At 52.4% G+C, this 25,592-nt stretch overlaps 1 protein-coding gene across 9 annotated transcripts; it reads right to left on the bottom strand.

Moving 5' to 3' along the window:
* Positions 1–729: 729 nt before the first annotated feature.
* PTPRN (protein tyrosine phosphatase receptor type N) lies at positions 730–20,637 on the bottom strand. Of its 9 annotated transcripts, none has more exons than XM_055379619.2 (23): positions 20,358–20,637; positions 18,932–18,982; positions 18,584–18,697; positions 14,865–14,961; positions 13,702–13,963; positions 13,263–13,617; positions 12,714–12,848; positions 12,069–12,103; positions 11,111–11,385; positions 10,826–10,912; positions 10,431–10,510; positions 10,173–10,237; positions 9,006–9,224; positions 8,354–8,554; positions 8,106–8,253; positions 7,870–7,943; positions 7,560–7,637; positions 7,346–7,465; positions 6,107–6,273; positions 2,571–2,624; positions 1,935–1,999; positions 1,647–1,720; positions 730–1,406 (listed from the first exon to the last, which is right to left on the bottom strand). In XM_055379619.2, exons 1-23 carry the CDS (start codon positions 20,470–20,472, stop codon positions 1,335–1,337), a joined length of 2,943 nt encoding a protein of 980 aa, XP_055235594.1. In that variant the 5' UTR covers positions 20,473–20,637; the 3' UTR covers positions 730–1,334. The 9 variants fall into 9 exon arrangements, with proteins under 9 accessions (XP_055235594.1, XP_018877925.3, XP_055235599.1 ...); XM_019022380.4 differs by having other exon boundaries at positions 12,714–12,845; positions 20,358–20,636; XM_055379624.2 differs by lacking the exon at positions 20,358–20,637 and adding an exon at positions 20,022–20,146.
* Positions 20,638–25,592: the final 4,955 nt, after the last annotated feature.

A 25,592-nucleotide genomic window follows, 5' to 3' on the forward strand; every position in this document is an offset into this window, starting at 1 on the left:
TTACAATCTTTTTTTTTTTTTTGTGAAACAGGGTCTCACTCTGTCACCCAGGCTGGAGTGCAGCGGCATGCTCTCGGCTCACTGCAAACTCCACCTCCCGGGTTCAAGCGATTCTCCTGCCTCAGACTCCCAAGTAGCTGGGATTACAGGTACCCGCCACCACACACGGCTAATTTTTTTGTATTTTTAGTAGAGACAGGGTTTTGCCATGTTGGCCAGGCTGGTCTCGAACTCCTGACCTCAGGTGATATGCCTGCCTCAGCCACCCAAAGTGCTGGGATTACAGGCACGAGCCACCATGGCCGGCTAATTTTGTATTTTTAGTAAAGACGGGATTTCTCCATGTTGGCCAGGCTGGTCTCCAACTCCTGACATCAGGTGATCTACCTGCCTCAGCCTCCCAAAGTGCTGGGATTACAGGCATGAGCCATTGCGCCCAGCCACCTTACAATCTTACAAGTTGTGTTACGTGTTACCACAAGCAAGTTCTGTGCCTCAGTCTTTCCATCTGTAAAATGGGACTCATCATGTAAAGCACCTTGGAGACTGCTGGCTGCGTAGGAAGCCTCGTTCTAACGTAGTGTTCCCACCTAGAAGGGCCTTACTGGCAGCTGGCGCTCTCCTGCTGTGCTCTCTGCACCTCCTGAGAGACCAGCAGGGACTGGCTCCGGGCTGAGGCTGGGGCTGGAGTCCAGATGCACAGCGGACAGAAATGTGTAGGAGTCTGGGTTGCAGCTGCACAGACAACACACTAACTTTATTCACACTGGTACAAAAGTAGTTTTTTCTAGAAATGTTCTCTTGCGCCAGAAGGAGAGAGGTTGAGCAGCGCATGGTGGGAGGGTGGTGGGAGGAGGCTGGGCATGAGGCCAGGGAGGGCAGAGCGCCCGAGTGTGAGTCAGAGGCAGGCCCAGGGCTGAGAAGCAGGGGGAGCCGGGTGTGGCGACCCTCCACCCCATTCTTCCACACTGGAGCATAGGGGGACACACACAGATGTTGGGGGAGCTCCCAGAACCCCAGGAGAGCTACAGGAGAGCCAGGCCAGGGAATGTAGGCAGGAGAAGGCTCTGGGTAGAATTGCTACCCATGTCCTTTCCTCTCCTCCTGGCTGTAGCACCCCCATGGGATGCCCTGGGCTCTGGGATGCCCCAGGCTCTGGCATGCGTGAGGCTGGGCAGGCGTGCCCCTTCTGGCTTCCCCTTCCTGACTCTTCTAGGAAGGGCTGAGCATGCCCAAGAGGTGGCTGGTGGGGCAGTGAGGAGTGGGTACACAGAGATGCTCATACAGGCAAAGAGGGACAGAGGCTGGGCTGCCCGCCAAGGGGCCCCAGGGTCTCACTGGGGCAGGGCCTTGAGGATGGCATTCACTTCCTCCGCCACGGCTGTCAGGGCAAATTCAAACTGGTCCTGGGGAAGGGCAGTGGTAGGATGGTCATGGAGAGGCCTGACCTCTGCTCTGCCCTCAAGGTGGGGGGCTTTCGGTGGGGGGAGGGCCCTGGTCAGGTCCCCTGGGAGGAAGGGAGTCCTCCTGGAGGAGGCGCAGAAGCAGGTGGGAGAGGTTGGCAGCTGCTGCTTTCCCTGGGGTGGCCAAGAAGTGGGTGCTAGGGAAGGGTGGGAGCTGGGGTTGGGGCAGGAAGGCATGGTCACCTTAGAGCGGACAAGGCCAGGCCGCTGGTCACGGACATGCTCCAGGGTGGCAGCGATGTCAATCTCCTTCACTCCTGGAGATGGAGGTGGGGATGGGGCTGCTCAGGGGGTGTCCAGAGGAGGACAGGACCCAGAAAACCTGAGGCCCCCTGGAGGCGAAGAGCCTTGGAGGGCTGGGCAGAGCCTGGAGGTTGACAACCTGCTCTTTCTGAGCTCCCAGGACCCTGTGTGCTGGGGAGCCTCTAAAAAGGGCCTGGGGGCTGCGGGCACCGTGGGGAAGCTCCCTACCTTTTGCCATGCGGTTCAGGACCATGTCGATGAGGATGTAGGTGCCGGTCCTCCCCGCACCATCACTGAAACAGGAGTTAGTGACAGGTTTAGCTTGAGATGCAGCAGAAAGGGGGAGGGACGGAGGAGGCCTGGAGGCCTGGGGGAGGGGAGGACACTGGGTGACCCGTTTGGGTTGGCTTGGAGAGGGACAGTGAGCCGAGGATGAAGGAAAGCTCATAGCACCTGCACGCTGGGACTTGGGCCTTGAGAGGGGAGTCTGTGACCTGTGGGTGTCACTTGGGCAATGGGACAACCAAAGAGGAGAGCCATGGCTCAGCCCAGAAGCGGAGGCAGCAGGAAGGAATTGGATGGGCCTCTCTAGCCTTCAGCCAGCTTTTTGTGTATAGGGGTCCAATGGTCAATATTTTCAACTTTGTGGGCCACATACAGTTTGTATCACATACTTTTCTTCTTTTTTCTTCACCCATTTAAAACCGTGAATGCCACGCTTAGGTCTTGGCCATTAAAAACAGGTGGTGTGCTGGATTTGGACTATGCCTGCAGTTTGCTAGCACCAAGGGGACAGGCAGGCAATGTGCACAGGAGACGCACACAAGGAGTGGGACCAGAGAGATGAATCTCCTCTCCACCCACCTGCAGTGCACGATGATGGGGCAGGAGCGGCCCCGGTAGCACTTGTTCACCTTCCTGCAACAAGAAATGGGTGTGAGGGCCAGTGGGCACCAGCAGAGAGGGAAAGGGAAGCTGAAACACATGACGTGGGCCTCTCTTTCTTCCTTTTCTCCCCACCTGCCCGGGGCAGAGAGGGAAGATGGTTGGAGAAAGGAGCCAGGGCTGGAGGCAAAGAACCAGAGCTGGTGTGGGTGGCACTGGGCTCGCCTTGTCACTTGCAAGCTAGGTGCCCAAGCTATGCACCTGGAACAACTGATTTAACCTCTTTGAGCCTCAGTTTTCTTACCTGTAAAATGGAGGATAGTAAGAAAAACCTCCTTAGGGTTCTTACAATGATCACATGAGATAACCCATGTAAAGAGCTAAGTGCTAGGTCTGGCACACAATAGGTGCTCAGTACATGGTAGCAGGTGGCAACTATTAATGATAATACATCATCATATTAAGAGCCACCTCTGCCCAAGTCCAAGGGGATAGCTTTCTGGTGACTTCAAGGGTGTCAGTCTTGCCACATCCCTGCTCTGGCCCTCTGCCATTCTTTATGATCACCCAGGCTGTTTTCCTCCCGACTCAGGCTCCAGTGGTCCTTACCAGTTGTGACATCAGGCTGCCCTGGGCATAGTGTTCCCTGGGCCAGGGGAGGACAACCCCAACCCCTCAACTCGGGACATTGTGCTACTGCTTGTCTCCCTGGAGCAGTCTCACTTCAGCACAGGCATTCTGTGGCTGCGTTATATTCAGACTTGGGGTCCCCTTGGACCTCAGACCTTTCTCCACTGCCCCTGACCACAACTCAGTGAGGAGCAGGGGGCTTCTCCGTCTCTCAGTGGACCCATCTAACCTGCCCTTGTCCTTTATGACCTTTCTGCTTTGGGAGTCACCTGCATACTCCTGATATCCCTGCAAGCCAGAACCAGGGAAGACCTTCTTAGGGGTTGTCAGATTGAAGTTTGGAACTTCACAGTCCTTCAGCTATAGGACCAGGTGACTTAGAATGGCTTCATAGGAGTCCACATGGTTTTCTAGCTCATTGGCTGTTATGTCAGAGGGCTGGGGTAGAACAGTCATCACAATAGTTGTTTTTGCTCATTTAATAATGATAATAGGCAGCATCTAGAATTAACTGAGCCCTTGCTATGTATCAGGCACTTACACTAGATTTTACATACTTTATCAAATCTTGCAACAGCCCTCTAAAGCAGGGGTCCCCAATCCCTGGGCCATGGACCAGTGTCAGTCTGTGGCCTGTTGGGAACCGAGCCGCACAGCAGGAGGCAAGCGAACATTACCACCTGAGCTCCGCCTCCTGTTAGATCAGCCATTGCAATAGATTCTCACAGAAGTGCGAACCCTATCGTGAGCTGCACATGTGAGGGATCTAGGTTGTGAGCTCCTTATGAGAACCTAATGCCTGATGATCTGAGGGGGAACAGTTTCATCCTCAAACCACCCCCTCTCCCAGCTGTGGAAAAATTGTCTTCCACAAAACCGGTCCCTGGTGCCAAAAAGGTTGGAGACCTCTGCTCTAAAGTATGTGTAATCATCCTCATCTCACAGGTAGGGGAATGGAGGGAAGCCAAGGAACTTACTCAGGGTCACTTTCTTAGGGTCTCTTTTATTAATTTGTTTTCCTTCTGGGGGGCTTGACCAAACTGCATTTATTTATTTATTTATTTATTTATTTATTTATTTATTTATTTATTTATTTTGAGAGGGAGTCTGGCTCTGTTGCCCAGGTGGCAGTACAGTGGCACGGTCTCATCTCACTGCAACTGCTGCCTCCCAGGTTTAAGAGATTCTCCTGCCTCAGCCTCCCGAGTAGCTGGGAGTACAGGCGCTCGCCACCCTGCCTGGCTAATTTTTGTATTTTTGGCAGAACAGGGTTTGACCATGTTGGCCAGTCTGGTCTTGAACTCCTGATCTCAAGTGATCCACCCACCTCGGCCTCCCAAAGTGCTGGGATTACAGGTGTGAACCACCGCGCCCGGCCCCGAACTGCATTTATTAAGCAATGGTTTATTTGTTCTGGATGTCTAATGCCAACTGAGTTTACATAATTCCAGCCTAAAGCAATCTTTTAGCTTATCTGTGCAGCTTTAAAACAGATCCATGCACTAGTTCTACCAGGATTTTTTAAATATGGAAAAAAGGAAATAGCTCTGATACCCTGGCACTGCTTTCAAGACGCCTGTGTCTCAGGCCTCAGGGACCCCAGTTAGAAACTGCTGTCCTGAGGTTCAGAAACTATACCCACGTCCCCACCCCCAGCTCTGCTCCTCTGTCCAGTACCTAGAGACATCAGGCCAGCTTGGCAAGGGACAGAGAACCAGGAGAAGGGCGCAGTGTGGGTGCGCCCCTGCCCTTGGTGGTGGGCTTCCCAAGTACCTGTCTGGGGCTAGGAAAAGCAGGGGACGCTGGAGGGCTGACCTGTCTTGGTGTCAGTGTTGGAAAAGGGTAAGTCCCTCAGGTAGCCCCTGTCTAGTCCCCACCTGCTCCACTGAGCCCCCCAGAATCCAGAGATCCTCCCACACTCCTTTCGACAGTCTTTGCCTCTTCCCTGTACCCCTTGCTCCCAGCTCGGGGTGGTCCCCGGGCCACATGTCCTGTCTGTCCATGCAGCAGCCACACCTGCCAATGATCACTTTTGTGACTATGCAACTGGAGTGAGAATACTAGCTGCAGATCACAAAAATGACACTGGCAGCTGTGAGGGAGAGAGAGAAAGAGGGAAGAAGGGAGAGGGAAGGACAGAGAGAGGAAAGACAGGCAGCGGGGGAGAGAGAGGGAGAGACGGACAGAGCAGCAGAGGGAAACTGTTAGACAGGGGAAGGAGGTGGAGAAAAACAGGGGAGAGGGCAGAGAGAAAGGAAGAGAAGCGCGGAGAGGGAGAAATGGAGAGAGAGGGAAAGGGTGAGGCAGAGACAGAGTGAGAGAGAGATGGGGAGAGAGAAGAGGAAGAAAGAGGAAAGGAAAAAGAATGAAAGACACAGAAATAAAAAAGAGGCGAAGAGACGGAGAGGGATGAAGGAGGGATGGAGAGGGATGAAGGAGGGGAGACGGGCAGGCGGGAGTGAGAGATGGAGGGGGCAGCAAGGCAGCGCAGTGCAGGGCCTGGAGACAGCGGGGCAGGAGGGAACTGGAAGGGGAGAGGAAGCAGGGGTCCTGGAGGGGGAGGGGAGACAGAAAGCAGAGGGCCCTCTGGAGGAAGCAGGTGGAGGAGAAGGAGCCAGTCCCGGGAGCGTGAGAGGGAGGGAGCAGAGCAGCAGCGGCCGGCGGGGAGCTGGCCCACGCGGGTGGTGGAGGCTCGGGGAAGGGCACAGCCGGAGCCTCAGGCCTGGTTTTAGGGGTGGGAGCGTGGGGTCTGGAGGGGGCGGCCAGAAGTGAGAGGCCGAGGCTCCAGACCCGACCCGGGGCTCCAGGCCGAGCGGCGGGCGGACCCCGGCTCCGCCCCCGCCCCCGCCCATGCGGTCCCTCCAGGCGGGGGCGCCCGCGCTCACCTGCGGAAGTCCAGCAGGGGCCGCGTGGAGGCCGGTGTGCCCTCTGCCGGCCAGCTGAGGAAGTGGAACTGCGTGAGCGTGCGCGTCTCCTGGGTCTGCACGTTCTTCAGGTAGAAGCTCCGCACCAGAAAGTCCTCGCACCAGATGTGCTCCGACACCAGGTTCACCTGCCCGGCAGGGGCCCAGGCCTGAGCGCCGCGGGCTGCCCCAGTCCCCGCGTTTGCGCGCGCTCTAATCGCGACCTTCTCGGTCTCTCCAACCACCGCCCGGCCTCCCAGGCCGGTTCAAATTCTAAGTTCCAGCGGTCCCAGGAACCCTGGCTGCCTGTCACTTATCTACTGCTCAGGACCACTAGTAGCTTTTCCACCCAGACACAGCTATTGTGAGCCTCTCGAGGTCGGAGTTTCTCCTCCCTCTTCCTCGCAGGGTCTACCAGAGTGTCGGTGCTACACGTGCCATAAACTTGGATGAAATTCTGTAGTATTCTTACTGGATATTTTTCGTTAACCACCAGCAGGACCAATGAAAGGCTTTTAAAAAAACCGTCATGTGCTTATTTGGTGGGGAAAAAATTACTATTGAGGCTCATCTGGTGATGAGAAGCTTCTGCTGTGTTCTTAAGGTTTTTTTGTCTTAGTGGGGACTCACGTTCTCCCATTTGTCTGAAATATTTCTCTTTCCCCTGCTTGGCCTCTGCCCAGTTCCCCCTCCTTCTCCACCCCTCCACCTAGTCTCTCTCCTAATGAAAAAGTTTGTTTCTCTTTTACGTTAGTAACATATGTAATGGGTGGTATGTCTTTCTTTGCTTTGGCCACCAGGAAACTCAGAGCTAAATTAGGCTCAATTAACGTAGGTCTTAATCTCAGTCTTTGGGTATCCTTATCTTCCCTGTCTAATATACACTTAGCTGTTAGCTTCTTACCTCGGTTTCGGTGGTTTTATAGTTTTATCTCTGTGCCTTTATCATAAGTCTCTATGAATGCTTTTTGACTCTAGACAGGACACACACACACATATGTATGTTCTGTAAACAGGACACACACATGTATATATGTGAATATATGGGTATGCATATATGTGTTCATATATATATTCATATATGTATGAATCATGAGCAGGGCCAATAAAAGCCTTTTTAAAAAGACTGTTGAGTGCTCATTTAGTGAAGAAAACGTTACGAAAAGGCCATCATCTACTCTTCCCACATCCATTGTCCCCTTGCTGTGGGGCCCTGCTGACCTCATATACGTGGTAGAGGGAGGCACCCTCATCTGGCCAGTAGCGGTCACACTGCTTGACACCATCCTCCACCAGCGGGGTCAGCATGACGATGACGGTGCAGCCGCTCTCCCACACCATCTAGGGACAGAGACCCAGTTGAGCTCCACTCTAACCTCCCTGGGACCTCGCTGGCCCCAAGGACCCCAGCGAAGCCCTCCCTTTAAGAGCCCACCTGCCAGAAGTCTGCGATGGTATGGGACAGCGGGCCCTGCGTGGCTATGTAGGCTGGCATCCGAGGGTCATGCTCAATCTGGAGGCAGGGAAGATACACCATGAGCCAGTGTGGGCAATGCCACTATGGACAGGCGTGGTCAGAGCAAGTGGGTCAGGGTCTGAGAAGGCTGGCAGTTCCCCCTTGCTAGGATATCAGGCCCCACCACTCCAGGGGGTTGGTGGGGTGGCAGGTGACCACGGGGAAATGGAGTGCATAGGGCCAGGATAATGATGGGGCAGAGGTGGGGGCTGGAGTCAGGGCCACTCACAATGGGGCTGGCGTTGATGTAATCGCTCCGAGAAGGGCTGCTTTCCACCTTCAGTTTTATGCGGGCATGGTCATCTGCACAGACCCGACACCCCACCCCGGATGGCCCTCTGGTCATTGACATTGCGGGACCTCTGCCACTCAGCCTGAGCCAGAAGCCCAACCCCTTGCCCCAAGCCCTCCAGACCTCGCAGCAGAGAGAGGGCTGGGCCAGGTGGGCCAGCAGGGTCCACTCACAGGGCAGGAAGTCAGGATGCCGGTTCTTTTTGATGTTGCCCTCCCCCTGCGCGGTGGCACAGGTGTTTGGCTCTGCTTGGTAGGCACAGAGGGCCTGCCACTCCTTGGCAAGGCGGTCCCGGTTCCGCAGGTGATCCTCCATGTATGCCTGTGGGGGCACCACGGTCTGGCTCTGGCCCACATAGCCAGCCTGGCCTCTCTCACCATCCCATTCCTTCACCCACTCTGGGCCCAGGCCCTGTCCTGACCAGAATCATGTGTCCCGTGGAGATGTCCATGTTGGCTTGGGCCGGCTCCTCGCACCAGGACGGGGTGCTGCTGTGGGAGCTGGGGCTGGCCTGGGCTGCGTCGCTGAACTGGGAGGACACACTGCTCACCCGTGAAGGCTCCGGCGGACCCTCTGCCCGGTTGAACAAGGACTTCGTGGCCATGTGCTGGCGGCACAGGTCCTGTGGAGAAAGAATCAGGTGAGGTCCAAGAGTCCCCTGAAACTTTTCAACAGGGCCCTGGGTTCAACTCTGGGCTCCTAGGCTTGCCCTTGACTGATTTTCAGTGGAACTCAGCTCTTCTGGGGTATGGTCTTCTGCCTGGCCCTGATCCTTTCCAGGGCTGTTTTGCTTGGGTGGTGCTTATGTCAACCTCAGACATGACAGAGCGGAATCCCAGAGCCCCAGAAGCACAGCACCAAGAAGAACCTTAGGCACTGTATGCTCCCAATTCCCATGCGTTCATAAAGGCCCCTACCATACTCCCTCCCACTGGGGCTTCTCCAGCCTCCACTGGACCTTCCCAGGGATGAGGGCTCACTCCCCATTCAGTTCCTACCCTTACTCCATGCAAGACCCAGACTCCCAAACCCCTTGCATTTCCTTTGCTCAATCAGCTTCTGGGGCTGCACACCTGGTACTCAAAGGTAGTGTCACCATGGGCCCCCTCAGGCCCCAGGGCTGCCAGGCGCTCCTTGTCTCGCTGCCGCGCATGCTGCCGCACACACAGAGCCACAGCCAGAGCCACCAGCAGCCCAGCCACACCTGCCAGGGCCACCAGAGTGAGCAGCACTGAGCGCATGGGAGAGGTGCTGTGCGCAGTTCGGGGAAGGACTGCAGCTGCCTCCTCCCTCTGTGGGAACAAGGCTAGAATCAAGGGAGGCAGTGGTATAGGGAGGTTTCAGAGCTGGTCCTCACCCCGGTCCCATGCCACACCCCCTGTTAGGACATCTCCTGGGGCAAAGCTGGGAGAGTAGGGGTATGGTGGTAACAGCCAGATGGGCTCAGATTCTCCTTCTCAATCCCCATCGGATCAACTCAACCACAGTGCAGTGCCAGAGGCCCCCACCAGGAGTGTTTGCATTTAAAAACGTACAGAGAACCCTAGGAACTGAATTGTAGAACGTGAGGCATCAGTGTTGGATGCAGAAGACAAAGATATTTTGAGTATAGGCCGGGCGTGGTGGCTCACGCCTGTAATCTCAGCACTTTGGGGGGCCAAAGGTTGGCGGATCACCTGAGATCGGGAGTTCAAGACCAGCCTGGCCAACATGGTGAAACCCCATCTCTACTAAAAATACCAAAAAAATTTAGCCGGGTGTGGTGGCAGGCACCTGTAATCCCAGCTACTTGGGAGGCTGAGGCAGGAGAATCGCTTGAACCTGGCAGGTGGAGGTTGCAGTGAGCCGAGATCGAGCCACTGCACTCCAGCCTGCACAACAAGAGTGAAACTCTGTCTCAGACAAACAAACAAAACATATTTTGAGTATAATGTCCTTTCTGTGCAAGATGTTCCCTTGGAATTTGGAGACTGCGCTCCAGCAGACTAAGGGCGGCTCAACTAGTTCTCAGGCCTTTTTACTACAGAGGGCTGGTCCTGCAGGGAGGGGACACCTGCGCCATCTGCTGGTGAGAAAGAGAACTGCGGGGAGGGGCTGCTTGGGCGAAGGCCGCCTCCAGCCAGCCGTGCCTACGGACACATGAGGTTTCAGCTCCAGTTCTCCCCTCTGGTTTGCCTCCAGCTCTTGCGGACAACATCAGCCCTCTGGGGACTTGGACTGATTCTCCAGTTAGCGCATACCTGTCCCACTCCTGTCTGCAAGATTTGGAGCCCTGTCTGTGCTTCCAGTTCAGACTTCACCAGCCCTGTAGGGAGGACAAAGGTCAGGCTGGCTCCAGCCCCATGTGGTCTCCATCCTCTGTCTTGCTCTGCCAAGCAGCAGGCAGGGCCCATGTGGGCTGGGAACATTTCAAGGGGGCATCAGCAACAGGCCTGGATATATCCTTTTAGGAGTGGGGCTGGGGCCAAGCCTGGGATTGAGGTCGCAGAGATATTTACCTGCTTGTTGGGTCACATCAGCCAAAGACAGGTTCTGCTCATTGTGCCGGATGCGGAAGGTGAGGGCTGGTCCCACCACACTGCCAGATAGGAGGTATGTTACTGCCTTCTCCACCCCAGACCGCAGACTTCAAAAAAGAGGCCAGCTCTGGCCCTCTCCCCATTAGAGGATGGGGCTGGAGCAGATCGGGGAAGCCCTACAGGGGCATCTGAGGCAAGGAAGATGCTGGGTGGGGCCAGCAACGCGCTGGGTGTGGCTGTACCTTCAGTACAGCTGAGAGCATCCCTGAGCTCAGAGCTTGTCTGCTCTTCCTCCCGCAGGCCCCTCCAGCCACCTCCTTGCTCAAGCTGCTTTCTAGATCTCGGCCACTGCCCTAGCAAGATGCCAGCCCCACCTGATGTTGATGAAGCTGCCTGAGGACATGTGCACATGCTCAGCCAGGATCTCCAGCAGCTTCACTCCTGCAGCCAGGCTCAGGGGCCTGGAGATGGGAGAAGGCAGAGGAAGGAAAGTGGGGCAAGCCTCTCAGTCATTTTCTTAAAACAGGCCACTCCAGGGGTACAAAGCAGCCTGCCAATTCCCTGTCCCTGCACGTCTGGATTTCTGCCCTCTGCTTCCGGCCAGGCAGGCCAGCCCAAATCCCAGCAGACTAGAAAGCTTCCCAGGATGCAGCCCTTACTTCTGATCAGTGACGATGTAGCCATATTCCTCCGCTGCTGGGCGGGCTGAGAGCTGTCCTGCCACCGTGGGCTGGCTCTGGCCCAGTGGGCTTTTCTTCTCTAGCAGGACAGGTGTCGCAGGGGGTCTGGCAGCTTTGGGAGGCTCAGAGGAGACAGGGCTTGGCACCTGCTGGACTTCACTGGAGGTGGGGCTGGCAGTGGGGTGTCCAGGCATGGGGGGTGTGCGGGCTGGAAGCTCTGCTGTGTCTCTGCCCTCCACCGGCCCCTCCATTGTCTGTTCAGAAGAGGGTGGAGGTGTGGCCTCTGGACAGTGCTGGGGGAAGGGGTACCCTGGACTCGGAGCTCTCCACAGTGGAGCTCAGGACCTGCTTTTCACTTTCTACCCCCAGGGACCACTTCAGTGCTGGGTAGAGAGAGGACACCAGAGCATCTGAGACAAGTAAGTGGACGCATGAATGAATAAAGGATTGAATGATTGAAAATGGTCTGTACTAATCCACAGAATGGGGCTGGAGACAGAAAACCCCTGCAGCAAGAGAAGCTGGGGTGAGGGTAAAAGACAAACAGGCAGGCGATGGTTTCTAGACTTTTGTTTAGCCACAAAGTCTTAGAAATCCAACACATGAAACAGAAAGAAGCAGAGCTCCTCCTGCTACAGAAGCTCAGGAAGGGCTCTCTGCTCGAAACTTCCCTCCTCCCCTAGGAATCCTCAGAGCATGGTCTGAAATGATTGTAGTGAAAAGAGGAATGAATTAAGAATTCAGTTTTCTGGCTCCAGTTCTGCCATCAACTTGATGGGAGACCTTAGGCAATAACTTGCGGTCTCTGGGCCTTGGTTTTCCCCAAAATGAGGGGTGGGAGGATACAGATTCTGGGTCCTGAATTTGAAATTTAGGTTTGGCAAGGGGGTGTGCTGCCATGGGGTGATTATGAGTCAAGGAGGTGCTGGGGACTCACTTTCTTGATATCAGCTCCAACATTTACAACCCCTCCTGCGAGACAGGAAAAACAAGAGTCTGGAAAAATGGCCATGGCCAAGGTCTACACAACACAAGTGGGAGAAAGGGCCAGAGACCCTGAGCCTGGAACATTTGCTGTGGTCTTCATCTCAGTCGGTGACCAAGACCCTGTTACTGGTCTCATCCTAAGCCTCGCCTCATTCCTTTCTGCTTCCTCCTCCCAATTTACTGTTTTATTAACTCCTCCCTCTACCATTGGCCATCTCTCTCAAAGCTATTCTTTGTTCAGTTATTTCTCTACCCATCAATTACTGGCTTCTTCTTAGCACTAGCTATGCCCGTTTTTAGGCCCTCATTGTCACCAACCCATCCTTCCCGATGCCTCCTTTTCCCTGCTCACACCCTCTGTTGGCTGCTTTTTCCATTACTTCCACCCTCTAGTCTTTTCCTGATCTAACTCCTAAGCTCGCCACCCTACCCCCTTGCTCCCTGCCTTGCTGGCAATGACCCTATGTCTCAAAGGAACTCTTTCCCCTGAAGCTTGACTCTTCCTCTCCAGGCTACTCCAAGTGGTCTCGAGGCAGGGCAAGAGGCCTCCATGGAGCCGGGAGATATTGGTCCCTCCCTCTGCCTGGACACTTACCCGGATTTCTTCCTGCACCCTTGGGCAGTAGCTGCAGCAGGGTCAGGAGTGTGGAGAGCTGCTCAGGGGTCAGCTGACGCAGCTCTACCCCGTAGCCCGCCAGCACAGCGGCCAGCCTCTGCAGAGCCGCATCTGCTGGGAGCCAGACACAGAGCTTAGGGCTGATTGCGCAGTGAACTTGAGGGATGCAGATGAGTGAGTGAGGGTGGGAGGGGACTAGCATGTTAAGAGAGTCTTCCCAGACACCAGGACACCAAGAGATGCCCTCCCTTTCCCAGCCCTTGTCCACACTTTGGGGGAAAGTTCTTCCTGGGACCCAGATCAAACTTCAGGACATCTTGACTCTCCACTGGAAGGAGAGTCACGTCAACTCCACTCCCCACCACTTCCCTAGTGCCTGGCATAGAACAGCTTGTCAGTAGACATTCCTTAAATGTATGAATGACTTTAAGGAGAAGTTAACAAACGCATAGATTGTCAGGGAAGGGCCCCACCATGGTTCCCCCAAAGCAGCCCTCACAGGGAGGTGGATGCTGAGGACCTTGTTACCTGGCTGCACTGCTGGGGAAGCAGGCTTCTCTCCACGACCCTCTAGTCCTTCCTTCTCATAGCCCTCTGGGGAGTCCTCTGCCCGGCTGCTGCCCCCTTGCTCTGGCAGCCTTGGCACCCTGGCCCTGCTGGGTGCTGGCAACTCCTGGGCCAGATAGAGCAGCCCAGAGTCCTGAAAAAGCTGGGCAGGTGAAGGCCCTGGAAGGTCCCCGTAGGAGTGGCCAGGGTGGTCCCCAAATATGCCCTTGGAGGCAGTTCTGCTGAAGAGGGCAGGGGCTTCAGCCTTGGGCAGGGGGCCGACACTGACCATCCCTGGGGAGCCCTCTGAGACCCTGGAGCCATCACGGGAGCCAAACTGTGGAAAACCAGAGATCTGGGTAAGAGCAGAAGTCCGGGCTGAGGGACTGCGGTTGGGGCGGGACCAGAGTCAAGGACTTACCTGGTGGAACAGGTAGGGCTGCAGCAAGGCAGGTTCGTAACTCAGTGAAGGGTGGGGAGGCTGTGGGGGCAGCAGCAGGTGCTCCAAGAGAGGGGGGAGCAGCTCAGCCTGCAGAGGGGACAGAGAAGAGCTGGCCCCAGCTCCACCTTTGCCCACTGGTGGTTGTGGAAGCCGATGCTGGGCAGCAGGGGCGGAGCCAGTGGGGATGTCCTGTAAAAGCAGCTCCTCAGCAGGACCAGGTCTCTTGGGTGCCAAGCCAGACCTGTAGAGAAAAGCAAAGTGTGTGTGTTGGAGCGGGGGAAAGGGCATAGAGAGCCTGCAAGGCAGAACTATTCGGGGCCAGGCAGGCTCAGCGGTTAAGAGCAGGCCTGACCTCTTTAGAAACTGAGTGACTTCAGGGGAAGAGAGATGGGCTTGGTGGGAATGGGGAGGGACCAGAGGGCCAAGCTGAGGGCAGAGGTATCTGCCTCCCTGGTGAGCATGGCTGAGTCTCTGAAACAGCTGCAAAGGCTGGGTAATCATGAGGCTGGGGATGGAGAAGGGGCAAACAGGAGCAGGGGAAGGCAACCAGGAATTTCTCTAGATGAACTGTGGCTGCAGCTGTCCCCGTTGCCCCTGTGTGCCATGTCCCCACACCTGGCTCTCCAAGTATATGTCCAAATATTCAGGACTGCTCCTCCACCCCCCACCACTATGCCATCTTCATCCTGGTATCATCATCTGAGCTCCCTAAATCTCATTTACTTTCCTCTGCTTTGCAGAGTCTGAATGATGCCTTTAGAGGCCCTAACCACAAAAAGATGATGGTGGCTCCTGTCATATAGAAATTCACATAGTAATGAAATGGAATATTGAACAACCTCAGTCCAGCAGCATTCTAATTTCTCCCATGATGACTACATTGATGCTTCTTTTAAAGTAGCCAATGTCAATGTTTTTCAAAACATTCAAAAAATGCCCCTGTTTTTCTGGATCCCTAGAGATGAGCTCAGCTCCTCTTGGTCATGTGAGCATGTCAGAGAGTGACCATTCCTGCACCTCTTTACCTGTGCCCCAGCATGCTGGCCTTGGTGCCCACTTCCTTCCCCTTCTCTCCATCAATTAGGACAACCACAGATTCATCAGCCTCACCATTGCTAGAGTTGTAGAGAAAGGCTGCCTACCTGTCCCTTGGACGGGGCTCTGGGGGGCGAAGCCTGGGGATGCGCTCCATCTCCTGAGAGATCACATACTGGGTGAGGTCATCGTGCCAGGACAATCCTGTCAGGAAAGAGGACAGCGTAAGTTGGTTCAGGAGTCTGGGGATCCAGTAATGGGGACCACTGGGGATCAGAACTGTACCCTCTGCCCTGCAGCTTATGGGGTTTGTCAGAGTAGAGGGACAAACTCAGTGGGTGATCTGAGCTGTCTTCTTCCCACCCTCAGGTACAGCTATTGGAGCCAGACCACCTGGGTTTGAATCCTGCCTTTGCTACTGATGAATTATGTAACCTTGGGCAAGTTGCTGAACCTCTCCAAGCCTCAATTCCCTCATCAATAAAATGGGGATTTATACCTCCTAGGATTGTTATTATCATTAAAATAACACATATACATATCAAACGGTTAGAATAGTGCCTGTCATGTAGTGAACTTTTAACAAATGCTATTACCATAATTATTATTACTATTGTTATTATTCTTTGTGTTGACCCTGAACCTCAACTTTCTCTGTTTGTAAAGTGGAAACGATACATATTTCAGGGGGCTGTTGTGAAGATCAAGTGTGATCAGGGAAATCAAAGTGCTTAGAAAACTCTAAAGCACAATCCACATGTTTTAAACATGTATCATCATCTTCATTGTTGTCATCATCATCATCATCATCACCATTATCATCATCATCTTATTCATAGACAGCTCTCCTGTTTGACTCTTTCCCCCAAAAAAACTCTGCTCTCAGGAAAGTTCAGTCACTTATTCTAAAGGAATAATTTCCCACTTTTCACCCTCATTTTTTCTTCTCTAGTTCTGGATTTAAAATCTGTGCTGCTCTTAACTTGTATTCTGGTATCTACCAACATCCACACCTGCCTCCTTGCTTATTCACATTAGATGAGCTGTCTGTGTTCCTATTTAAAGCCAGTTCCTCTGAGCACTAGACTTCATCCCCTCTCACCTATTCAGGAACATTCTCCTTGCAATTCTCTCTTCTTTCCTACATAATTTCCTTTGTTCTCTACTGAATTATTCACATTATTCCCTTGCAAACAATATGTAATTTCTTCCATCTTAAGAAAAATACTGCTTGATCCCACTTTCTTCTCTAGGGATCACTCCATATCTTTGCAGCAAGACTTCTAGAAAAAGTTGTCTATACTGACTGTATCCAATTCCTTTCTTTCTATTCCCTCTTAATCCACTTTATTCAGGATTTTATTCCCAGCTGTTCTACCAAAGCTGCTCTCATCAAGAGCAGCTGTGTCTGCATGTCCAAATCTAGTGGTCAATTCTCATATCTTATTTTACTTATCCCATAATCATCATTTGACACTGTTGGTCACTCCTCCTCCTTGATACACTTTCTCCTGGCTTCTGGGACACTGAACACTGTTGTTTTTAATCCTACTCCACTGGTTTCCCCTTCTCAGTCTCCCTGAGAGGAAGTTGATTGTTCCTCTCTTTATCCTGGTCCTCATTTTTTTTTTTTTTTTTTTTTTGAGATGGAGTCTCGCTCTGTCACCCAGGCTGGAGTGCAGTGGTGCGATCTCGGCTCACCACAATCTCTGCCTCCCAGGTTCAAGTGATTCTCATGCCTCAGCCTCCTGAGTAGCTGGGATTACAGGTGCTCGCCACCATGCCTGGCTAATTTTTGTATTTTTAGTAGAGACAAGGTTTCACCATGTTGGTCAGGCTGGTCTCGAACTCCTGAGCTCGTGACCTGCCTGCCCCAGCCTCCTAAAGTATTGGGATTATAGGTGTGAGCCACTACACCTGGCCTGGTCCTTTTAATAGAAGAATTATCTAGGACTTGATCCTTGGTCTTCTTCATAGACACTCAATCTTTTGGTTATCTCATCCACCTCATGGGTGTAATTACCATCTATATGCCAAAGAATTCCAAATTTATATCTCCAGGTGAGAACTCTGTCTCTCAGAATCCAGTCTCATGTACTCAACTTCCTGCTTCACTTGAGTAGACATCTTAAACTCAACATATTCAAAGCTGAACACCCCCACCAAGTTGATCCATTTGCAAGTTTCCACATTATAATTATTGACATCTCCACTGATTCAGTTATTCAGTAAATAAAACCTTTGACTCCTGGCTGGGCGCGGTTGTTCACACCTGTAATCCCAGTACTTTGGGAGGCCCAGGCAGATGGATCACTTGAGGTTAGGAGCTCAAGACCAGCCTGGACAACATGGTGAAACCCTGTCTCTACTAAAAATACAAAAATTAGCCAGGCATGGTGGCGCGCACATGTAATGTCAGCTACTCGGGAGGCTGAGGCAGGAGAATCACTTGAACCTGGGAGGTGGAGGTTGCAGTGAGCAAGAGATTGCATCACTGCACTCCAGCCTGGGTGACACAGAAGACTCTGTCTCAAACAACAACAACAACAACAACCAACAAACAAAAAAAACCCAAAAAAATCTTTGACTCCTCTCTTTATAACCATATCCAATATTTCACGAAATAATGCTGACTACCTTAAAAATAAATGCAGAATTCTGTCATCCTTCATTCCTTCCCTGCAATCACCTTGGCCCCATCCACATTCATCTCTTATCTGAGTTATTGTGGTAGTGTTTGTTTGTTTGTTTTAGTAAAGTGAAAGCAGTTTATTAGAGAAGTGAAGAAACAAAAGAATGGCACTCCATAGACAGAGCAACCTATTGTGGTGGTTTTTAGTGGTCCCCCTCACTAACTCTTGACTCCATCTATTCTAGTCTCACTACAGCAGCAAAAGTGATGCTTGTCAAGTGTAAGTCAGATCATGTGCCCCCAAGCTCCAAATCTTGTAATAGTTTCCTTCTTTACTTAGAGTAAAGCTAATGTCCATACATTCCCCTATGAGGCCCTAAAGTGATCCACATCCCTTCCCCCATTACCTACCTGACTGCACCTTCTACTCTTCCTCTCCATCAGTCTTCTACAGTCCCCTGGCCTCCATGGTGCTCTTCAGAATTGTGCTTTTGTCCTAGCTGTTTGGTCTGCCTGAAATACTCTTCCCCTAGATAACCTTCTGACAAACTCCCCCACCTCCTTAAAAAGTCTGTTCAGATTTCATAGTCTCAATAACGTCCACCTTGACCACCTGATTTCCTCATTTACTACTGTAGCTTTCTACCTCACCATTTTGATCACTTTATCCTGCTATAATATTCCATGCTATTTATCGTCTTCTAAGACACTACGTATTTCTAACTTTTTTAGTGTTTCCTCCCCTTATCCCCCAAACAGAAACTCCAGTAAGCAGAGATCTTTGTTTTATTCCCTGATACATTCCAAATACCTAAAACTATGCCTGCTACATAGTAAGTACTCAATAAATACTTGTTGAATGAGGAATTGGGTGAGTGGAATATTATCCTGGCTGAGGATTCCAGAGTTCTTGGCTCTGTAGCACTCAGACAATGCCAGTGAGAGGAACTGGTCCTAAGGAGATGGAAGCTGGCCTTTTCCAGTGACTTCTTCTAGAAGGCTCCTCTGGGCTTCTCCAGAGAGTCCAAATGTGAATAGCCCATCTCTAGGGTTCCACCTCTTACTCTAGCAAGATCTGGGAAGGTGAGGCTCCAGCAGTAGGGGTGATAGGAATATTCCTTGAAGAGAAATCTTCTTCCCCACCCATAACTAACCAAGTTCCAATCTCTCTCCTCCAGTGCACCCAGACCTTACCTTGGGACATGAGTTGTCGAAGCACACCTTGTAAGCGTTGGAGAACTGGGGAGGTGACTTGCAAAAGGGGCCGGGCCTGCCCCACTCCCACCTGGCACTGCCCAAACAAGCCATCTAAGGGCACAAAAGTGGTGTCAGCAGGGGGCTTGAATAAGAGGCCTTCCAAAGTCCAGGTTGCAAATGGACTGTACTCTCTTCACCTCCTCCCCTACCTCTCCTCCTCCAGGCAAGTCTTCCTTCTTCTCAAGCCCAGTAGCCCTCTTCCTTTCTGGGCCTTCTCTCCCCTTCTTGTTTTTTATTGCCCCTCTCCCCCCGATCTTGTGAGTTCTATGCTTGGGCCTCACTCACCCTGAATACAGACTTCCAGGTGAGAGCAGAGCCTGCGGTCAAATAGACAGCCTGTAGAGGAACAGGTGAGCAGAGGCTCAGACACCCACACACAGAGAATGGGCAGATGGGTGGACAGGCTGGGAACGGGAGAAGCAGATGCAATTTATTCTTTCATTCTAAAGAAGGCCTTAAGCTGGGAGGAGAGTAGGAATCAGGCCTGAATTTCTTAAAAGGAAGCATGGGATCTAGTTTTGGATTTTAAGAATTTGTGAGTCTGTATCCTTAAAAGCCTCTGTTTGCTTAACTGAGTGATAGGGAAGAAACCTTCCAGGTGCAGGGAGAGAGATTCATAGAATTACTGCAGGAGAGATTTTGGCCAAATTCTGAAAGAGGAATTTCCTTCCCAAACATGGAAAAGCATCCTATAATGGCCTGGAACTCAGAAGAGGTTCTAGCACACTTCCCCCGGTCGGGGGAAAGAGGGCATGGGTGGGGCTGGGGAGGGTGTCTCTTAGGCATCTCTCCTCGCGCTCTCCCGAGCCGCTGGCGCTGTCCGCGGTGCTGAAGCTCTGAGTCTGGCGCCGCCAAGGGCTCGCCTTGGAGGCGGTTACCAGAGAGGAAGGGGTCACAGAGCGAGGACTCTCCACTAGACCTGAGCCCTCTGTTCTATTCTGCCAACCCACAGCGTCACAGGAAGTACTCTGCCTCTCGGGCCTCCAAGCCCGGGTGGGGAAAGAGGGCGCCAGGCGGCGAGGCTGCGCCCCTTCCCCCACGCGCCACCCTCCTATCCCCCACCCCCTGCCCGTGAGTCAGCGCTGACTGTCTCTGTCCGCACAGATGTGAGTCAGCACCAGGCCTGGCTGTGGGGAGGGGGACAAGAGAGGACCCTCCCCTCTTCATCCTCTTCTGCCCCCTCCCCGTGCTGTCCCCCGTTACAGGAGATCAGATCGCTGCAATCAGCTTCTCTAGGCTTACGGAGAAACCCTGGCGTCTCTCTCTGCCCAGCTGGGACTCTATGTCTGCGGCCCAGGCTTCCACTGCCCAGAGATCACCGTTCCCTCATGCTCCCCGCCACCTCCCCTTCCCATTCCTCAGCGCCTGTCACCACCTCCCAGGCGCCTCGGAGCAAGTGGCTTCTCCTGTGGTCTCGCAGCCGGTCTCTAAGTCCCTCTGCCCACATGCACCCCGTGTCCTTCTCCCGAACCTGCAATTTTCCCCAGAGCCCAATTCTCTTAGGTCCCGCCCCCGTATTCCCAGCCCCACCTCCAGGCCTACGCCCCTTTCCTCCGAGACGCCCTCTCACCTTCCTCATCTCGCATGCCTCCCCCAACCCATATTCTCCCCGAGCTTCATGACATTTCACCCTCACCCCCACCGAGTTTCGCTCCAGGCCCCAAGCTGCTCCCCGCCCCCCACCACCCGCCAGCCCAAGTTTCCTCCTGACCGTGGGCACTAACGGCGCTGCAGCCCCCCGGGCGGCTGCTCAGCAGCAGGAGACAGAGGAGCAGCCGGAGACCCCCGGATCCCCCGAGACCCCCAGGCCGCCGCGGGCGCCGCATCCTTCCGAGCTCCGGGCGCTCGCTCCCGGGCCGGAGCCGCAGCGACGCTGGCGGGAGCCTGCCGGAGGGGCCGAGGCGGGGCTTGCCGCTCCCCACCTCCCTACGAGGCGGGGTCTACATGCCCCTCTCGCTGCAACGCGGCCAACCGCAGGCGGGTGCTGACGACACCTCCACCCCCGGCTCGTAAGCTAATTTGCGTCACATATGGCGTAAGAGCCCTGTCGGAGCGGGGGACCTACCTAGCCCATCTCTCCTCCATCAAATAGTAGGCGCCTCGCTAGAATTCCCACTTGGCCCCACCCCTGTAGCCCTCTTCTAGGATCACCTCTGTCTCCCCGCCCCAGGGTGGGTGAAAAGGGTTAAGTTGAGTGGGGGGCCAGGAAAGATAGGTGGGTCCAGAACGATAAACCCGAAGACAAGAAGCAGAAAAGTGGGTAGAATAAGTACTCTTACTCATTGTCATTGAAGGTACTGTTCTCTTCCTTAAGAAAAAATGGTTAGGCATGCGTAGATTCCAGTTCTAGCAGGGCATCTAGTAAGGGTATGACCTTGGGCACCTTGTTTAACTTGTCTGCGTCCAAGTTTCCTGATCTGCAAAGTGGAGGTGTTAATAGTTACTACCCGCCTCACGCAGTGATTGTGAAGATTTTGTTCGTTACACTAATATGGATCACTTAGAAGGATGACTGGACTGGTGCATACTACATGCTCCATACATATTAGCTGTCATCATTAGCTTTTATTTATTTTTTATTGAGATGGAGTCTTGCTCTGTCGGCCAGGCTGGAGTGCACTGGTGCGATCTTGGCTCACTGCAATGTCCACCTTCTGGGTTCAAGCCATGCTCCTGCCTCAGCCTCCCTAGTAGCTGGAATTACAGGCGCACAGCACCTTGCCCGGCTAATTTTTGCATTTTTATTGGAGATGGGATTTCACCTTGTTGGCCAGGATGGTCTTGAACTCTTGACCTCAGGTGATCCAACGGCCTTCGCCTCCCAAAAATGCTGGGATTACAGGTGTGAGCTACCGGGCCTGGCCTCATCATTAGCTTTGACTCTCCTTTCTCTCCGTCTGTGCCACCTCGAGGCTATCAATCATTTTATGGTTTCCGCCTGCAAAATACATCCCCCATCAGTCCACTTCTGCCCATCCTCACTACCTGAACTGAAACACTGTGCTCTTTCACCACTGCAACAATCAGCTAGTAACTGCTCTTTTGCTTCCACTCTAGTCATCCAATAAGTAGGGGAGTGAGCTTCTTAAGTTCAAATTTGATCTCCTTCGTCTCTTGCTTTCCAGTAAAATAAAATAAAATTTAAAAAGGACAGAAATGCATAATGAATACTTACATACTCATCATCCATACTTAATGGTTATTGATGTTTTACCATATTTGCTTCTTTTTAGTATTTAAACATGAATGATAGACATCATGACATTTCTCTTCTAAATATTTCATTATGCATCTCCAAGAAATAAGGACATTTTCCTGCATAACCCAAGTGCTGTTACGACACCTAAAAAAATTTACAATAATTCCTTAATATAATTTTTAAAAAATTTTTTATTTTTTTGAGAAGGAGTCTTGCTCTTTTGCCCAGGCCAGACTGCAGTGGCACTATCTCGGCTCACTGCAAGCTCCGCCTCCCGGGTTCACACCATTCTCCTGCCTCAACCTCCTGAGTAGCTGGGATTACAGGTGCCTGCCACCGCGCCCGGCTAATTTTTTGTATTTTTAGTAGAGACGGGGTTTCACCGTGTTAACCAAGAAGGTCTCGATCTCCTGACCTCGTGATCCACCAGCTAGGATTACAGGCCTCCCAAAGTGCTAGGATTACAGGCGTGAGCCACCGCCCCGGGCCATTCCTTAATATAATTTAATGCTCAGTTCATATTCAAATTTCTCAGATTGTTTCCCCCAAAATGCCTTTTCTTTTCAGGTGTTTTGTTCAAAATAACAGTCAATTAAGAACAACCACGGCCTTTGTTATGTTTCTTAATCTCTGTAAATTAGCATAGACACCATCTCCTGTCTCCCCTCCCCCATTTTTGACATTGTCATGTTGATAGACCAGGTCAATTTTTCTTTAGAACTCTTCTTCTGGGTTTATCTGATTTTTTTCTTCGTGTTGTATTTCCCTGTATTTCTCCAGTGTATAACCTGTATATCACCTGTATTTCCTGTAAACTAGAAGTTATATATGAAGTCTTGACTGTATCAAATTAAAGAATTTTTAAAGCAAAATGCCTCTCATTGCATCATTTCAGGAAGTACATGATGTCTGACTGTTCTATTAGTGATGTTAAAATTGACCACTGGTTTAAGGTAGAGACAGCCAGATCTCTGTATGTAAAGCTGTGGTTTTCTAATGTGACCAGCATGTAATCCTTGGATGATACTTTGGCACTGTGAGACTATCTAGTTCCTCATCAACTTTTCACCTAATGGTTTCACTATTCATTGGTGATCCATCCTTGACTAAATGATTTCATTAGAGGTTGCAAAATGGTGATTTTTATAATCCTATCATTCAATTCACATTTATCGCTTATTTTACTTTGTAAAGAAGGGCTTTCTCTCATCAACTGGGTTTAGTTTACACTAAAATGTGCAATTCCAACTGGAAAGGTAACATATATTCTTAGCTTTTTCTCTTTACCCTTCTGCAAAATAATGAGTCTGTGTAGTGTAGTGACCTCTAACAGTGACTAATACATTTTTAAACATTTATTTATTTATTTAGAGTCAGGGTCTCACTCTATCACCCAGTCTGGAGTACAGTGACAAGATCATAGCTCACTGCAGCCTTCAACTCCTGGGCTCAAGCAATCCTTCTGCCCCAGCCTCCTGAGCAGCTACCATTGTGAGCAACCATGCCTGGCTAATTATTATCTTTTTTTTTTTTTTGTAGAGGCCAGGCACAATAGCTCATGCCTGTGATCCCAGCACTTTGGGAGGCCGAGGCAGAAGGATCACGTGAGCCCGGGAGATTGAGACCAGCCCGGGCAACATGACGAATCCTTGTCTCTACAAAAAATACAAAAATTAGCTGGGCGTGGTAACACGTACCTGTAGGCCCAGCCAGGTGTGGTGGCTCATGCCTGTAATCCCAGCTACTCGGGAGGCTGAGGCAGCTGAATTGCTTGACCCTGAGAGGTGGGGGTTGCAGTGAGCCGAGATTGCACCATTGCACTCCAGCCTGGGTAATAGAGAGAGACTCCGTATCAAAAAAAAAAAAATTTTTTTTATCCATTTTTCTGCTGATGGACATTTGGGTTGTTTCAGGTTTGGTATTATTATGCATAATGCTATTGAGAGGTGACAGCATGCTGGCAGCCCTCACAGCCCTCGCTCACTCTTGGCGCCTCCTCGGCCTTGGCGCGCACTCTGGCCGCGCTTGAGGAGCCCTTCAGCCCGCCGCTGCACTGTGGCAGCCCCTTCCTGGGCTGGCCAAGGCCAGAGCCGGCTCCCTCAGATTGCGGGGAGGTGTGGAGGGAGAGGCGCGGGCGGGAACCGGGGCTGCGCGCGGCACTTGCGGGCTAGCGCGAGTTCCGGGTGGGCTTGGGCTCGGCGGGCCCCGCACTCAGAGCGGCCGGCCAGCCCCACCAGCCCTGGGCAGTGAGGGGCTTAGCACCTGGGTCAGCAGCTGCTGTGCTCGACTTCTCGCCAGGGCTTAGCTGCCTCCCCACGGGGCAGGGCTCGGGACTTGCAGCCCACCATGCCTGAGTCTCCCCTCCGCTGTGGGCTCCTGCACGGCCCTAGCCTCTCTGACGAGCGCCACCCCCTTCTTCACGGTGCCCAGTCCCATCGACCACCCAAAGACTGAGGAGTGCGGGCACATGGCTCGGGACTGGCAGGCAGCTCCACCTGCGGCCCCGGTGTGGGATCCACTGGGTGAAGCCAGCTGGCCTCCTGAGTCTGGTGGGGACTTGGAGAACCTTTATGTCTAGCTAATGGATTGTAAATACACCAATTGGCACTCTGTATCTAGCTCAAGGTTTGTAAACACACCAATCAGCACCCTGTGTCTAGCTCAGGGTTTGTAAATGCACCAGTCGACACTCTGTATCTAGCTAATCTGGTGGGGAGGTGGAGAACTTTCCTGTCTAGCTCAGGGATTGTAAATGCACCAATCAGCACCCTGTCAAAATGGACCAATCAGCTCTCTGTAAAACAGACCAATCAGCTCTCTGTAAAATGGACCAATCATCAGGATATGGGTGGGGCCCGATAAGAGAATAAAAGCAGGCTGCCCCGCCGGCAGTAGCTACCCACTCGGGTCCACTTCCAAGTGGTGGAGGGTTTGTTTTTTCGCTCTTTGTAGTAAGTCGCTACTGCTCACTTGTTGGGTCCGCACTGCTTTTATGAGCTGTAACACTCACGGTGACAGTCTGCAGCTTCGCTCCTGAAGCCAGCGAGACCACAAACCCACTGGGAGGAACGAGCAAGTCTAGACGCGCCGCCTTAAGAGCTGTAACACTCACTGCGAAGGTCTGCAGTTTCACTCCTGAGCCAGCGAGACCAAGAACCCACCGGAAGGAAGAAACTCGGAACACATCTGAGCATCAGAAGAAACAAACTCCAGACACGCCGACTTTAACAACTGTAATACTCATTACGAGGGTCCTCCACTTCATTCTTGAAGTCAGTGAGACCGAGAACCCACCAATTCTGGACACACTATTATGAAATTTTTTTTTTTTTTTCTGTCTCACTGTCACCCAGGCTGGAGTGCAGTGGCACAATCTTGGCTCACTGCAACCTCTGCTTCTCGGGTTTAAGTGATTCTCCTGCATCAGCCTCCCCAGTAGCTGGGATTACAGGTGCATGCCACCACGCCTGACGAATTTTTGTATTTTTAGGAGAGAGGGGGCTTCACAACGTTGGTCAGGTTGGTCTCTAACTTCTGACCTCGTGATCCTCCCGCCTTGGCCTCCCAAAATGCTGGGATGACAGGAGTCAGCCACCGCCCCCAGCCGCTATTATGAATATTCCTGTACGCATGCCTCTTGTGTACATACGTGTGCATTTCTCTAAGCTAGTAGTTCTCGAACTGTGGTCTCTGGACCAGCAGTATCAGTATCTGAAAATTTCTTAGAAATGCAAATTCTTGGGTTCC

This window comes from Gorilla gorilla, chromosome 11, assembly GCF_029281585.2.
Source record: "Gorilla gorilla gorilla isolate KB3781 chromosome 11, NHGRI_mGorGor1-v2.1_pri, whole genome shotgun sequence".
NCBI classification, from domain to species: Eukaryota; Metazoa; Chordata; class Mammalia; order Primates; family Hominidae; genus Gorilla; species Gorilla gorilla.

Bases quoted from the DNA above. Each gene is read 5' to 3' on its own strand.
- PTPRN (XM_055379619.2), bottom strand. From the start codon at position 20,472: ATGCGGCGCCCGCGGCGGCCTGGGGGTCTCGGGGGATCCGGGGGTCTC. The intron at 14,962-18,583 runs GTAAGGTCTGGG...CTTTCCTGACAG, and splicing joins TCGACAACTCATGTCCCAAG to GATTGTCCTGGCACGATGAC. The intron at 8,555-9,005 runs GTGTGCAGCCCC...CTTTCTCCACAG, and splicing joins ACACTACCTTTGAGTACCAG to GACCTGTGCCGCCAGCACAT.